Source organism: Patagioenas fasciata, chromosome 4 (assembly GCF_037038585.1).
Source record: "Patagioenas fasciata isolate bPatFas1 chromosome 4, bPatFas1.hap1, whole genome shotgun sequence".
Lineage (NCBI taxonomy): Eukaryota > Metazoa > Chordata > Aves > Columbiformes > Columbidae > Patagioenas > Patagioenas fasciata.
The window spans coordinates 73,719,242-73,736,504 of NC_092523.1; the positions used below are offsets into that span (position 1 = coordinate 73,719,242).

The following is a 17,263-nucleotide window of genomic DNA, read 5'->3' on the forward strand; positions in this document are numbered from 1 at the left end:
TATGATAGGAACAAACAGGAAGACAGAAGAACAATGAAGATTAGAAACCAGCTTGAGTAATTGACAGCTTTTACTGTATTTGCCCTCTATTTTTCTTCAGTCTTAATCCTTATTTTTCAACATTTCTAAACAACATTAAAAATTAAATCAATCTTATAACAATAGTTATGATTTTACTACTAAAATAATCTTATCGCTGCTAATATCCAGACATATATTTGAGGGGAAAAAAAGTCTATTATTAGGGTATTATATTGCCCTTCATTACCTAAAAGTTGTACAGATTTGAAGGAAGAAGTTGCTAATATTAGATTTAGCTCATGTTTATGCCTGTGCATGTAAACATGCTGGGGGTTTTAATTAACTTCACATTAAAAATAGAGCCCTCAGAGTTTTCACAGACGCAAATTGCCATAGGGCATAAAAATAATGTTAGACTTCTTCAGTTCTGCTTTCTTTACCATTTATTACTAGCTTACTGGCCTCCCTGTAAGCACATGAATACAACTTTTATGCATAGTGAATCACACCTAGGTGAATATATGCACTTGAATCTCTTCCAACTCTCACATAAGTTCAGTAAGTATATTCCTATAATGCCATTTGTAACATGTTTTGATGATATTTGACATTGGCTATGAGAACTTGTGAATATTTCCAAGATCGGTAAATATTACATTCAAAAGCAGATCAGGAAAAGACAAACAAACAAACAAAAACAGGCTGATGTTCATGCCTTTAAATTCTATCCAAATGACTAAACTCCGAAGAGTATTCATAATGCTACTTGCTTCAGAAGATTGGTTTATTTATAAAGGTACCAAGAAAAGACACATAAACTTTAATACTAAAATAATTTCACACACTGCTGAGCAACTTTACTGCAAACCAAAATTGGCAACAAAAATATGATTTTGCTCTACAAAACAAAGAGAAATGAGCATTGTTTCATGCACTTCTCTATTTATCTCTTATATGCTTATTAATCTTTTATCCTCTTTTGTTAGAGTTCAAGGAGGTGTTGCACTACAGATAATACAGTGTGAACAGGCTAGCCCAGCAGCCTGTAAACCACAATGACAGTGCATATTTTGAGTCTGTTTCAGTGAAATTACTAACCTAGTTAAAATTACCTTTGCTCAGCATCAATGGTAATCCTCATGGGATGACCAACATCTCTTAGAATAACTCGGCGTTTCTTCCCATTCATGTCTGTCGCTTCTATTGTTGCTTTCTGTCTATTGGCCCAGAGAATGTCTTGATTTATCCAGTCAATAGCAAATCCTGAAATGCCTTTGTCTATGTAACTTAGTCTCTGTAAACAAAGAAACAAACAAAAAAGTTGCCATCAAGAAGCATCCTAATGATTACCCTAAACTTGACTTTCAATATCAGGAATAGAGTGCCAGACTGAAGCATCCCATTTCATTTCTTTAGCTGGTTCATTTTCTCTCAGACCTGTAGATATTACTCATTCTTTAATCACTTTTGTTTGGTCTTGGTATTTATACATACTCCTTCTGAAATGAGTGACTCCCTGCGAAAGGAGGAAACTGCTCTCCATGAAAAATACACTGGACAAATCTTGTAGCTACAATTTCTAGCATTTGGTACACTATGAAGCACCCAGACCTGTACTGTTACAAATGGAAGACTTCCTAAAGCACTTTTACTGCCCCTCATCCTTAAAAATCGGTGTAAAGTACATCAGTGAAGACTCCACCTGAGTACAGGAACACCGGCATTCTCTCAAACAAAAGAAGGCTCTCACAGCATTAAAGTTCAGACACAACAACCTGTCTGCGCTTCTTAATCAACCAGATTCAATGGACTGCATTACTTTTTCTGAACAAAAGATGAAGTGGTAAGAGAAGCATTTATGCAACCATAGAAACCAATAAAAGGTTTGAGAAAAAATGAGTAGGAATTCAAGCACATTCTTCTCATACCACTTGTGTCAGTTTGAGTTACAGTAATCTGGAAGACAAATTTCCATAACACCAGGGATTAATTTAAAACTGATAGAAACATTATTGTCTTCAAAGCCTTAGTTTGTCTGATTTTCCTCTCCTTCATTTTTAACTCCCCTTCACTTGAGCCACAGAAAATACTAAATGTACTGTGAATGGCAGCAGAATAGCCTAGATTCAGGACCATAACTATTATGACAGCAAGATTATTTAAGAAGTCTGAAGTGCTAATCGAAGAATAGGAATGGCAGAATTGTACCTAAAGATGGTTTCCATGGATGATTTTATGACCATTAACTTGGAGAATTCCAGAGAACTGATTACTTTACCTCTCGTTTTGAGCCATTCAAGTTAATTCTTTGAAGAAGTCGCCTTTCAGAGTCTACCCAGTACACTTTCTCTTCTGTATAATGAAAGTCCATAAGTGTTGAGTGACCGGTATCAGCCACCAGTCTTTCATGATTGGTCCCTTCAGTGTCAATTCTAAAGATGGCATTTCCATGGCTAAAAAGTAGGAACGGTGCAGGGTCTGGTGTGGAGAAAGCAAAAAGAGACCAATTAATAAATAAGCATTGCATTTTTGCTGAATTAAGCTCTTACCAGTATTATACTAGCCAAAAAGAAAGTTCAGGTTATAACCATCTCTCTTACATTTTAACGCTAACTTTTCAGGCATATCATAGAGAACCAATAAGATATAAATGTAATGGTTCTTTCACATTTAATGCTGAAAGTGAGGTCAAAAATCTGAATCATGAAACTGAGATTGCAGTGGTTGTTACCACTAATCCCAAATCCTACAGCCCGGTCAGGAGAACCATTGCATGCATGTCAACAGAGGCAGAAAGAATTATGCCATGGATGCATCTCCAGGTTGAGTATCATTTTCAGCTATTGCACAATAGCAAGATTTTATCACAGAGAGGTGATCTGGAATCTCACTTGATCCAAACAGGGAAACTGAAGTTCACAAGACAGGGCAAAGAAAGAAGCCAGACCCTGTGGAGGTTTCTTGTGATAAAGAAGGCTGAAGGAAACCAAAAGACCTGTACTTAAAACTCCTACAGCTCAACAGCAACATCTTCTTCCAGACAAAAACTGGATTCATATTTAGTGAAGGGTAAGATCATATCAGTAACTTAAAATATGTTAAAATGAAAAGTGTTCCAATTATGGCCCAAACTCTAGAAATCAAATTAAAGTTTAAAGCGATGAGCAGCAAGGATGGTCCAGGTGAAGTTAATGCAGCCTTCAAGCCAGGTGATAAGTATGGAAGTACAATTAGTAGGACATAATTGTTGGGGCTGCAGATTACACTAACACAGTCTTATCAAGTCTTCTTTGTTATTTTTAGGGGATCACCATAGGACAGGGTTAAGATTGCCCAAGGAACCTTAACTGTGTTTCCAGACCACAATGGTATTCATTTAGACAATCTGAATATTATAGATGTCTATCAAGTGTATAGCAGAGGTAAGGAGTTTTATGTAACCAGTCACGTTTTAGCCTACATTTTAAAAATGAACTTTTTTTTCTAATTAAAAAAAAAATAACTTGGGGGTATACAGCCTAGTCTTTAATTTATCTCTAAAATAACATTCAAAGAAGAAAGCCCATCATGGTGGTAGTTGTGGGGATTTATAACATGTTTGCCTGAAACAGGTCATGGCATACGAGTAATGCTCTAACCAAGTGACTTTGAAAACCAATTACTGATACATCTCCAAGAGAATGACAGCTTTCAAGATTGTCTAATCACCTGTTGAACTGATCTTCCTGTAATGGAGAGTGACTCTCTGTTTATCAGGGATGGATGTCACCAAAGATGCACTATCATCCGTTTTCTTGCACATATACTTTTGAAAATTCATCTGGTTTTATCGACAATTTTTGCACCTTTTAACTAAATATCTTTACTATTAGCAGGAAACCTGTGGCTTTAAAATCAAGAGATGTCACTCCTACAAATTTATCCTGATGCTCCACCTTCATTATGATTGCAAGGTTATTTGATTCAACCCCTTTCACAACAGAGGAATAAGACTAACTTTGATTTCTCCAAGGAAAAGCAAGTTAGGCAGAAAGTTCTGACAAGCACATAAGATGTCATTTTCTTCTCTTGACTAGGAAGATGACCAGCATTCTGTTTCTAGACTAACAGACTGGTTTGTATCTGAAGTTTTCAAGCTATTATCCAGCTATAACAGCTGCATCTAGGATTTTAGTGACTCCATTTTTCTGCTGCTATTTGCACTGAGCAACCCCATGTGAGAATATTTGAACTATGAAGACTTGCATTACGTAAATGGTAAATGAATGGTGAAGTGTAGCAAGGTTGATCTATCTCAGGAATTTGACAGCTGTACTGCCTGCATTTTTGGCGATTAGTCAACCAAGACCATTTATATGCTTTGTTTTGGTCCTTTCCACTCTCTGAATTTCCTATTAGGCACCTGTGAATGAGGGTTGTAAATGGAACAGGGAACAAACAAATTGCAGAGGCACCAGTCAGATTTGGGACTTAAATTTATCAGGGTTTTTTTCAATGAACAGGTAAACAACACCTGCATCAAAGAGCTTCCTGTCGTTATTTCATTTGGTGTAACTCCTACAGAAGGTTTTATACCCAGCATAAGGGCTCCTTATCCATCACAGTAGCTCCTGAATTATCACTTACTTTCTACTGCTGCTATGCTAGTAATAACATTTAAAAAGTTGAAGTCCTCCAATGTTAAGGTAGGACTGTTCCTTGAAAGATACCTGTGTACTAATATCGTTGTGAGTTAACAAGTTTGTTTTCACTTCAGTTCAGAAGTGAAGAGCTTAAAAATTATTTCTAAAAAAATAAAAAATCTATTTAAAGAGCTAGAGATGTTTAGGTAGAACTACAAAAAATCCAGCTTGGGTCTTTGTGAGTCACAAATTGCTGTCAATGATTCTAGGAGCTGACTGAAGTAATCATGTTGGTGCCAATTTGGGGGTTGCACAGCACACTTTGGTTATGTTCATGGTCCCAAAGGTTACATACACAGGGACTTAAGTACATCACCTACATCTTGGGTGAGAAACATACCCTGTCACATCTCATTTCTGCATTAGTGAGAGTCCCAGGTAAATATTAGTCAGAAAAAGAAAACCTGAGCTCGTGGATTAGATGAGAGATGTAGGGTACCCCAGACAGGAGATAAAACCAGATATCCAGGAAACCAAGGTGAGAGAAGTGAGAAGTGAACTTCAGAGCACTCCCACCTCATACTCTACGTGCAATATAGGGTTAAACCAATCAAGAAAATCCCACTAGATTTTTTCCTTGAGTAGCATCTGCCAAGTTAAAAATGAAGGTTATTCAAAGGCCATAACTGCGGATGTGCTCCTCTTAGAAGGGCTAAAAGCTTTTAAAATTTAAATGCATCTTGCAGATTCAAAAATCAATTTATACACTCAAGACAGAGCAAGGGAGAGAAAGAACTTACAATAGCACTCATGTTTATTAAGAAACCACCAATGGATCAAACCAAAAAGAAGGGCATCCTGCTTACAATTTCACAACACTTTCCCTAGAACCTAAACACACTGGAAAGACATCAATGCCAACACACTGAAAGAGGCCAAGGTAGCAAAATCTTGTGTACTGCCATGTTTACTTGGAAGTAGTAAGGATAGGATATGAGAGCTTACGGTTCCAAGCACACAGAGAGAGTTTGTCTATTAAAAAGGAAGTTATTGTTTAGTTTTATTTGTTCTGTTTCAGATGTTCCGAACACCACGCTTTCCATTCTTCACCATCACTATTCTGTGGCTCCTGTTTTTGGCCTTGCCACTTATTCAGACAGTAGAACCAGCAGTTTTTCCATCAGCAAACCAGAACAATCCAGTTGGTGTCCAGTATGGACCAACTGGGCTTGGTTCACTTTGAAAAACAGTGTGATCTAAATCTCTCAATCTCTTTTTTAGTTATCAAAAGAGAAAATTACCTTACCGTTCACATAGCAAGATCGTTTGTCAATATCCAAAGTGTAGCCGGGCAAACAGGAGCAGACGTAGGACCCTGGAACATTGATACAGGTTTGGCCACAGGTTCCCAAACCACCTTCAAGGCATTCATCAATATCTGAAACAGATTGTTGAACAGATCAGGAAAATTCAGCTAGCAAAAGCAGCAAAGAGAGAGAATACCCTTGACATAGTTATCTAATAATAAATTAGTCACAAAATGTAGTATCTCATCATTATAGAAGGAGAGGAGGATGGCTGTATTGATTCATGCATTAGTTTCAGAATTATTTTGTCCATTGTTATATGCACAGTGGTTTTTGGTTTATTTTAGAAGATTGTCCAGGGACATCACCTGGTCCCTGATTACCCAAACACAGGGAACAGACTTGTCTTGTACTCCATTTCTGTGATTTGCATTATCATTTGCTATGCAAATGCTGCCTGCAGCTGCTTCCTTCTATCTTTAGCCCTCTTTCCACAGTAATAATTTGCCAACAAATGAACCAGCTTTGCAAAACAGCAAACAGACTGCCACAGCACTGAGTTCCACATTGAGCTCACTGTAGTTTGAGTCAAATCACAAAAACACATACAAAACACTAAAAAGCCCACTATATTCTGACAGCAAGAAGCCCAAACCAAGACAACAGGCAAACTAATTAGAAACTGGGCTTTTAACTGTTAGATTAGGTTAGAGCTTTTAGGAATTAAAATATATTTGATGTATCTATGGTGTTTTATCAGGGCTTGAGGCAGTAACAATTAAGTCCTAAATTAAGGACTTTAACTTTCAAAAGAAAGGTCACCACTGAGGAGTGTATTTTACACTAAGCGGGGAGATAAATTAACCCCTTTGGCAGTACCATGAATGACTGTCCCAGAAAATTTAGATAGACTTTAGTTCCTACTGTGAAGAAATGTATCTGACAGTAACTTCCCAAGGCTCTTGACATTTGGCAATACCATATCCTGACATATTTATTGGATAATCACACTGAAGGTTGCTCTAAGGAGCAGCCTTTTTCCCATCCACACACTATTTGACATCAGTGGCTTTTGTTCTGGATCTTATCATCTGACTTTGCACATACAGGTATTCCAATTATAGCTAACAACATATTTTTTTTCTGTATCTCTGGTCAATAATTTAGGGCAATGGAAGGAGCTTCTCCTTGGATAACTTATTTTAGATGATCATTTGAGTGAAGTGCCAATTACCACAATGCTTCAGGAGGTCTGTGAGTGTTAGGTGAGGATTCCCCAAGTTCAAAGAAGGTCAGAAATGGCACTTCATGATAACTATGAGGAGCTGTGGTTTAACCATCTCACAGTAGCACTTTGAGAGAAACTATGTCCGTAACCTAGGAAGACATAAACAATCAAATCTGTGATATCCCATGCATCTGGGAATTTGTCTTCTTTAACTGCTTTAAAAAACTACGTGCAAGGAGAAGTGTTTAGGGATTTCTTCTGTGTCAGGTGTCAAAGTTGTTCAAAAAGAATATCAATGCTTTTTAGTCACCTAATGCATCTGTACAGATTCATTTCCTTAGTGTTTTCAGAGTTTTCCCACAACGTTATATTCCACACAGCAGATGAACTAATTTGATAAAGTATGAAATATAATCAGAGCACATGTAACTGATTTATGTTGAACAGATGATGAAGGTGAAGCAGAAAGATTTTCAGCAACTTAATTCCATAAAGCACTCTAATTCTAACCCACAATCTTCTTCAAACAATCAGCTTTCAGGAGCGTATTTGCCTACATGTACTAGGGAAATACCTGCCATTCTCTACAGTATTAAAACAGTAACTCCTCCAAATCCCCTCTAGAAAGTTTTGACTGGCTTAGAATTTTGTTAATGGGCTACAGAAACCATGAGCTCCAGGTTTCCAGTTTAAAACTAGCTGCTCCTGGCTAACATTGCCTGGATGTCATTAGAACTAAAAGGCTCTTAGATAACCCATACAAGAGGGTTTTAGTGACCACAGCTCGTTGTCACAGCTTTAGCAGAGTTGTGAAGGAGCCTGCAGGCATGAGCACTGTTTGTATCCCTCCCTGATGCTCTGGTTTTCAGAGTAACTGACTGACTAGGGCAGACAGTTAATCTGATCTAGTCACCTATACAAAAGGAGGTGCAAGACGGTTGGAAAAGGCTGTAATATAGTTCATGTTAATCAGCATACTCTTATGACAACAGTGGCTTGTTATATAAACCTGATGTTATTTCTCTGAGGAAATAACGTATGGGTGGTTGCTAAACACAGAGGTTATCTGACTAAGCAATGTGAAGCACTGATGAAAAACTATTATCCAACCACAATAAAGAGCACATTAAATAAAAATAAGAAAGATAGGCCTGACCTACAGATTGTATCAGGAGGACTGCTTACTCTGAAAAGGATCTGTGTTCATATTGGACAGAAATCTGATATCTTAGCATGTTACTGTGCAAGAAAAATTAAATAACAACATGTAAAAACACAGGAAAAATTAATGACAGTAGGGAAATAATTTTATTCTATATATAGCAGTGTTGGAATGCTGTTTGTAGTTCTCAGATACAGATTGTTAAGGAATCCTGAAAAATTAGAAAGTGTATAAAACAAGGATAAAAAGCCTGATTTTAGGGTAAGGGCAAATGTCTTCCTGTGAGACACTTAAAGAACTCAGTCTGCTCAGATCATGAGAAAGAAGTTTGTGAAAAGGATTGATCAGAGTAAATAAATACCTTCACAAAGAAAAAGTACCAGATTTTCTAAAGGACACTATAGTTTTTTGCAGGGAACATTTAACAAGGAGTGATGGCTGGGAACTGAAGCCAGGGAAATCAAATTTAGACATTAAATTCACATTTTAATGGAAAAGCATGCTTCACTAAGGCAACTAGCTACCAAGAAAAACTGTGAAGGTGTGAAAAACATCAGTGGGTATTCTCAAGTCAAGATCAGACTGGGAGGACATGTTTTAATCAAGCACAGGTTACTGAGCTGTGTACCAAGGTAACTGGACAATGACCTGTTATTTGCAGAATGGATTTTCCAGCTCTACATGAGTGCAAAATACTGACTCTCCAAGAAAAATACATTGATTGATCAGGCTACGAAGAGAGGATTTCAAGGTTATCAGTCTGCTCATTTTCATCACCACCAAAGTTCACATAATAAAGTGAATGCTACACATGCCGAAAAGCAAGCAATCACCCCAGTTGAAAAAAGGCTATAGTGGAAGAATAACCACCCAATAAAAGATGAGAGGTGCAGCAGCAATAGGCTGCTCGGCCACTGGAGAATGTCCCTTCCAGCAGCAAAGAGGAATCACCAACAGGAACAGCGCTATTGTAAATCATAGCACAGCACTCTGAACACTCAGCTGTGATGGTGCTAACAATGGAAAAGGGTCCTATGCTTAACATGCTCCTTCTTTGCTAACAAAAAAAAAAAAAAGCCAAACGAAAACCAAACAAACAAACAAACAAAAACCGCACACAAAAGGAAACCACCCCACAAACACAAGGCTGTCTCTTAAAGTTTAGGTGAAGTCAGTCATAAAACAGCCCATCAGATGTAACTAGCAGTGCCTTCACCTGCACTTCTAGCACCAAAGCAAAGTGTGGAGTTGCATCTTGCTGTAGCTGTTTTACGTCTCCTGGCAACCACTTCCCCCAGTGGGAACTTTACCCTGTGAAAGAAATCGGCTTAGTGAGCACAAAAGCTGTCTGCAGTGCCCTGACAGCAAGCCCTGAAAGGAAGAATGAGGTTCTGCTCAGCTCTCAAAGGCTTCTTTATACAAAAAATGCCATGAGAATCAGCAAAACGATGCATCATTTCATCATGATGTTGGCAGCTCTCAATGACTTTGCATACAAATATGCTACTTTATTGAGTCCTGAGAAATGCTCTGATTGTGGAAGGTAAAGCATTAGTATGCCTGGCAGGGATACAGAGAAACCACAGTGAGTCAGAACTTGTGTTTCATTATGGGCCCAAATACATATACTTTATATGCATAAAATATAGGTGTGCAGATACAGCCACTCAAATAACCTCACTCAGATTTAGTTCCTGTGGAGTTGGACGGGGGATTATTTCAATCCACTATATGTAGCCACCACCATAATCTCTTCAACAAGATGAAACATGAAATTTCATCTCGGTTACAAAGAAAGCAGGGCATCTATTTTGTTAAAAGCATACAGATCAAAGAATAAAAGATAGCCAGAAATGGCAAAAGACGCTTCATCTATCAGCAGGTCACAATAAAATAGACTAGGCACAGCTCAGTATCTTCTCTCTCTAATTTTAAACTAGGTTTAAAGTACAACCTGATTACTCACAATTTTTGAGAAAATAGAACCTGTCAAGTGGTCAAATGCTGTGGTAAGAAATTCAATGTGAATATAATAAGATGGTTGTCAACTCCTGGACTCTTCCAGTCCAGAGCCATAGAGGTGATCATATCACAGATATGGCAGTAAGAGGAATCATGTGATTTAATCAAGTACAAAGTAGAATCAAATTCAGAATCAAAATAAAATTCAGACACCACTTGCAGACATCTTGGAGAGAAATGGCTAAAAAAGATCTCAAGTGACTACAATGTTTTCAGTTTTTTGACCTTTCTGCACTCAGATCTCAAGGGTTTGGGCACTGGAATATATTTTGGTTTTTTCTCTAAAATAAATGCTATTTGTAAATTAGTGAGTACAAAATGAACCTCTAATTCCTGGATAATGCAACTTTCAACATACTGTTACTGGCTTGCTTTCCGAAGATGAAGTTCATGAGGCAACCATCTGGCCCTCTTTGAAAGGCATCAGCAAAGACTATTGTCCAGCTCCCTTTAAAATCAGTTTTCAAAATAAACACTACAAAGTAGTCAGTTTTCTTTAAAACAGAACAAAAAAGTAATATCTGCTATTTTCTACAGAGCAAAACAATGATGAGTCTTGTATGAGTCATTGGTCTTAGAGTGGCTCTTAGCCCACTTCAGGATTAACCTTTACATTGATGTGTGATGCCATTTCTGTCATTTCTTGTAACATCTCCTTCCTATTTTGATCCAAGTTTTTAGAGCTAAAGATAATCCTTGTCCACATTCACCTGGATCCAATTTCCAGAGAATTCAAAGAGAATCATCTCCTGAATTGGTCTGAGAGTTCAGACCCATGTTCAAGAATTCCTGACTACTGTTTGATGACAATGTTTTCAAACATCTTTCCCCAGAGCAGTATAATGTGAAGCAAGCTAGCTGGAAGACAGCTACTGAAAATAAGCAAACAAGTATGTCTCAACTGCAGCTCTTCTGAAATACAGAGGGATACAGAGAGGTCTCAACAGGTTTATCCCTATGTCATGACAAGATAGACAACACAGTTCCCCGTTTCATTGGGTCTTATTATTCCTTATGCCATGTTTGCAAAGAAAGGATAGCTGTGAATTAGTAAGGTTCTGGCATTTCATATTTCTCAGAATACAACACCAGAAGTTTTAACAATGTGTCTTCAGAAGGTTATATGGAGCAAACTGAAGCCAATAATTAGCTAACTAAGGTGAACTTAAAGGTGTGATACAAAGAGGAATAGCTTAATATTCCACATTACCAGTGCTCCATGGAGAAGAGTGAACAGCAAGAAAGAAGGAAAGCTTGAGACACAGAGAGAAGTATCTGACCAAAAGAGCTGACCTAGAAAGCTGCAGTTGTCACCTTCAATTGCAGGCTTTAGCTCTTTAGGAATGTGCAGCATGTTAGCCCTGAAGTGACAAGGTCTGATCAGTTAATGTCAGAAGTTAGCAGAGATGTGCAGAATTTAAGAACCTACAATTAGGTGTAACTTCAATAATGTGGGCTGTGTCTTGACTTCTTCAAAATCTTTTTTACAACTTTTTGGTTTTTTTTTTTAAATAACTGTCTTTCTTAGCTTTAAAACTTACAAAGTGGGCATTCAAAATCATCTCTGGAGGCAAGGTACACCTCCAGCCCTGCAGTATACAGAGCGTAATATATTTACCTAGGATAACCCAAGACTAACAAGCACTAGTGTCTAGTCTAAAATTGATAATGCAAGGAGTTGTTCTAGGGGCTTCTTCAGATAGACAGTGTGATGCAGGAATCCTTTTGGTCTCAAGTGGGGAGATCATCTACACACCATGAGAGAATAAAAAATACTGTTGTTAAAGTGGTACTTCAGGAAGGCAGTCATCTGATTCCAAAATGTTTGAATGTATTAGAAATCAAAGTTCTCCCATGTTTTTACCTTGTAGGAAGAATAACTCCTATGTATCCCAGAGCATTTTTCTTTAGGGGTAGAATGTTCCATGTTTTCACTGGGGTCTAAGAAAGACCCCAACGTTACTTACAATGAATTACTTAAAGGTAACAGAGCCCCCAGTCCTAACATCAGTTTAAAATATTAAATCAAGATAACAATGTCAAGAATTGCAGAAATGCTTCCAGTTCTACCATAACTTGCCAATAAATGGATATGTTAACTCACCGGACTAGTCTTGTTCTGACCTCCTGATCTGTTCCCCCATACTTCTTTCCTCATAAACCATGCTGTTGTGGGACACGTGTCCCAGCTGAAAGGCCTCTCCTCTCTAGCATACCAACTCAGGATTCAAATAATCTCTCTTAAAATAACTATAAAATTATGTGAGACATTTTAGGGTTAGATTTCATTATCCTTCCACAGGATGAGAAGGTCTTTGATCTTTGAATATCCATAGAAATAAAAGGAACTAATCAGGAAGTTAGCTATTTAGCAATGTAAGAAGAGCATGACCTAGACCTTCATCTGTAGTGGCAGTATGGAAAACAAATCCAGAAAAGCCCACACACTTTCCAGCAAGTATCACTTTCAACAGCTCACTAACAGGGAGCAAGACACCTTCTCAATTCAGGGTAGTCCTTCTGGCTGGCAGGATGCCACGATGGTCACAGACGAATAAAGAACATTTTACAATTGGTATATTTATTACAGCTCACTGAGAATGGCCGCCAAGCCACAGTTCAGCTTGCTGTCATTGTTCACAGTTCAGTGCTATGAGTCATGTCTCCCACTCACCACTTTTATCCCCACTATTACCTTCAAAGTCTGCCTCCAGCTTCCTACCACTTGCTTCCACCACACTCTCTATCTCACATAATTAATGAACTAGAATATCATACATCCAGTCTTCGGGTCAGAACACGACTTGTGTATCCAGCACACAGAGGAAGGAAGAGGGGAAATCCGTTTCAAAAAAGCATCCTTCAGTCTTAGATTTCATGTCAAAATTTCACATTTGCTTAATCTCCTGTAATCCAGTGGTCACTAATGAAAAAGATAACCTAGTACATCTCATTTTTCATTTATTCTGTTACACAGAATTGCTCAGAGTATGTCACAGTAATGTTAGCTCTTACACACTGCTTCTATTATTACTTCTTGCAGAGTTTGCTGAGCTACTGGCCATTCTGTTTTGGTGCTTTACCTAGAGACCCCCATTCATACAGCAGCTGAATATATCTCATTTTCAACAGAAAAGATCTAATGCATGATAGGTTTTGTGTCCAGTAATGTACATCAATACGTGAAATATGTCAACTGAAACAAAAAACGCATCTTTGTAGCCTTTCAAGTCTCAATATTTAGAGCACATTTTGACTCATTAAAAAATAGTCAAGCGATCCCCTTCATGTCAGTAGGATTCCCCTGTTATACAGGATATCTTAATTGGGCAACCCAGTAATGGAAGAGTCATAGTTAATGTACATCATAATTAATTTCTGGAAGCTACATACATATTAGTAAATAGCATGGATATACAGAAGAGGCTGTGTAAAGTACAACAGTTGCTGAAAAGATGACAAACACACTGCATATATTGCAGGTTGAGGTTACGGAGAGCTAGGTCTAGTCTGGTCCCATAGACTGAACAGCCACCAACAGCGGAAAGGATAGATGCTCTCCTATGGGAACACCTTCTGGTTTAAGCTGGTCTAAAGGAAATCCAATTTGTGCACTTCACAATGTGAAGCCAAGCAAAGTAAGAGGTGGCAGTATGGAGATTCAGTTCAGAAGTATGCTTCTCATTCGAATTCCAGCATCAGTGCGGAAGCACCCTAGGTGTGTTTGGCTCAAAGTTAAACCTTCAGTCAGGTTTAGGCATTTTTTGTGTACAAATGATATCTCCTCCTCTCTCAATATGAGAGCATACTTCTATTTTAATATGCATACTTCTATTTTGTGCCTACAAGCTGGTATTTCTTGGCAGAATGCACAGAGGAGGCACCTGTTATTAGATCACTGGACTCATGTCAAGAACTGAGTCAGAGCCTCTGAAGCCCAAGTAACTTAAGGCAAAAGCATTAACTCCAAGTATTAGGTCTATTTACTTGAATCCTTACAGAGCATTTCCTCAATTCCCTACTGCAAAACCCACAACTTCATTGGCCCTGGCTTTCTAAGAGAAAAAAAACTGGAATTCAGGGTGGCAGAATGGGGAGAAGGGTTCTGTCATTCTTTGTCTTACACTTTGTAAAGAATACGAACCTGCATTTGACCTGTTCAAAATTAGCGGAGGTGATTATACATAGTATTAGTATTATCCATTTCACCCAAACTTTGGTACTATAGTATGAAACACAGCTATGATTCATGTATTGTGTGATATGCATTATTAAATTATAAACACACATATCTACATACACCAATAAACGTAGAAAGAGTAGTTTTAAAGTTTTATATATATACACACTAATACATACAATTAAAATAGTCTTTCTATATGCATACAGAAGTACAAAAATACACCCATACACAAGTTGTACATATACAGCAGCACAAATAAGTACATGCACATGTATTGAAAAGACAGAGACACTAAAGCTGTGAGAAGAAAACTTGCTAACTTGGGAACAGTTCAGATCTCTGTTTGGTGACAGTTAAACTGACAGACAGGTGATTTATTTCTGAAAAGAAACTAAATAAAATGATTTCTGTTCATTATGAGAAATAAAAGATACTGAGGATTTGATTTATCAATTCTACCAGTATTACACAAGTAACCTGTAAAAAACTCTTGGAAAATTATAAAGCTCAATTAAGAGAATACAAATGCGATTTTTTTTTAAATCTGTGAAGAGTCAGCAACTTACCTATACAAGCAGAGTTTTCAGTCTTTAATCTGTATCCATTAGGACAGTTCCGGTGCTGCAGAGTTGAGAGGCTGACAAAACCAATTTTAAAAATCACTGGCAAAAAAGCAACAACGAAGAGAAACATAATCTTGAGGGTTATTTGAACTGTCACTAGAGAAAAACTAGCTTGTATTCAGTCATATCCAGGACAAGATGAGCACGCGTAATCCCAAAAGGTTTCTGCAATCTCCTGCTTTACACTCAGACATCTTATCACAACACCAAGTTTTATCTTTGCCTTGCGTTTCTTGTCACCTTAGCCCTTACTGTGTCTGACAACAACCTTGAAGAAATTCCTGGGAGATTTCTTCCCCACAGACGTTGGGTTTTCTCTCTCACTCTCTTTCGTTTCTTTTCTTTTTTTTTTTTTTTTTTCTTTTTTGGAAGCCAAGTATGAAATGCCTGACACTCTTGCCACAAATTTAACACAGCTTAAAAGCAAGCTCACAAAGATCACTGTGAATTTCCCTGCAACAAGTAAAGCTTCTGCTTAAAATCTTAAAAGCAGGGAATTTGGAAAACTGTTCGGCACAACCCTCAGTGGAGTACAGGGAGTGAGATCTCCAGGTACCGAGCTTCTCCAAAACACAGTTGCTTTTTACGTACAAACTTGGACGGGCTCCTCTTTTCTTTTTAAAGCTCCACTTGCCCCACCTCTTCTCTTTTTAGTACCACTTGAGTGAACCCTGTGTTTGCAAATAGTAATGTGGTCAGTTCCTTACTATAGGGAACTGAGCCAGAATGCAGATACCCAGCCACCCATATTAAATACACTCTATTTAGAAAAGCAGCCCCTCCTGCTTGAGAAGTACCTGTGATATGCCAGCTAAGTTTAATTTCTCAGAGATTGTAGGCAGGTTTATACCATAACTGTTCAATCATGATTAGCTGCATTCATTTTAATAACATCTTGTGTTTTACCACCAGAAACAAACTTTGTAATCAAAACATTTCGTGCAAAAGCTGGGGGTGGGTGAGGGAAAAAAAAAGCTCTGGTTTCTCCAACATAAATCAACTGGAAATACAAATTGGCTTAAGGTCAGATTCAGATCTAGGGTGTGTGTTTGTAATTCTGATTTCAAAGCTGAGGCCATCTCTCTTATGTCTGAATTTGGTCCGTCTGCAGTTCCAGGAAAACACCTGCTGTCAGAGACCAAGGCAACGTGTTCAGATTCTGCATCTCTCGCACATGTTGCAGTCATTTATATGCACATAGCAGTGCTGGAAAAGGCTACTGATGTGATGCAGTGCTCTTTTACACCTGTGTTGCTGAAGTATATAAACTAGATAAATTCTGCATACATGAAGTTGATAACTCTTCCAGTATTAAAAACAAAAAAAAATTTCAAAAATTTCTTTTTTCCCAGTCCTTTTGCCCAGATCAGCAAAGCTCCAGAGCACAAGCAGAAGTGATTTGTTGAATTTTGAATGTGCTCAGATTTAAGTAGGTGTTCAAATGGTTGCCAGGCTGCACCAGCCTTTGTTGAGCCTCACTACTGTGAGGTATTTGGTTCTGTTCCTTTTTGTTTTCCTTTTAATTTCTACAGTGTTGTGCTAGAATAAATTCTAATACAACAGCTGGAAACAGCAGCAGCACCAGACAGTAACCTACAGCTGTACGAGTTCTGTCCCTGGGAATTTCACCTCCCTGTATTTCTCTGAATTGATAAGAGTCCATACTTGTACTGTTAGAAAATAAGAAGCATGAAACCTGATTATAAATTTGGCCTCTCTCCCTTAAAAGCAACTTTTTCTTGATGTTTCTGCCTGAGTGTAGCCATATTCTGCTCACTCGGTCTTTATTGCTAAGCTAATGCAACGAATTACATCCGGACTGACAAATGGTAGCCACGTTTCCACACACTCTGTTCAGAACCGAGTCTCTATTCTGCATGCTATAAAATACAATAATAGAAATGTAAATTATGCAGGGCCAGACTCATGCCAAACAGCATTTGCTTCTCCAAATAGTCCCCTGGAATACAAAAGGGCAACCAATGTGAAAGAGCAATATAATGCCATCCCATCTAGGATTACAAGATCCTGCCCAGTAACTGTAGTAAGCTCCACATTAACCTCTTTTACTAATTCTGCAGCCATCGGTTCCTCC

The 17,263-nt window shown here is 38.0% G+C and overlaps 1 protein-coding gene across 1 annotated transcript in view; it reads right to left on the reverse strand.

Moving 5' to 3' along the window:
• EGF (epidermal growth factor) overlaps positions 1 to 15,748 on the reverse strand; it is a 58,248-nt gene extending 42,500 nt beyond the window's left edge. The window contains exons 1-4 of the mRNA XM_065836811.2: positions 15,112 to 15,748; positions 5,950 to 6,081; positions 2,300 to 2,499; positions 1,134 to 1,315 (exon numbers count right to left, since the gene is read on the reverse strand). Of these exons, the coding sequence (XP_065692883.2) occupies positions 1,134 to 1,315; positions 2,300 to 2,499; positions 5,950 to 6,081; positions 15,112 to 15,238 (641 nt within the window). The 5' untranslated portion in view covers positions 15,239 to 15,748. The remainder of the gene's footprint in view (positions 1 to 1,133; positions 1,316 to 2,299; positions 2,500 to 5,949; positions 6,082 to 15,111) is intronic.
• Between the last annotated feature and the right edge of the window lie 1,515 nt (positions 15,749 to 17,263).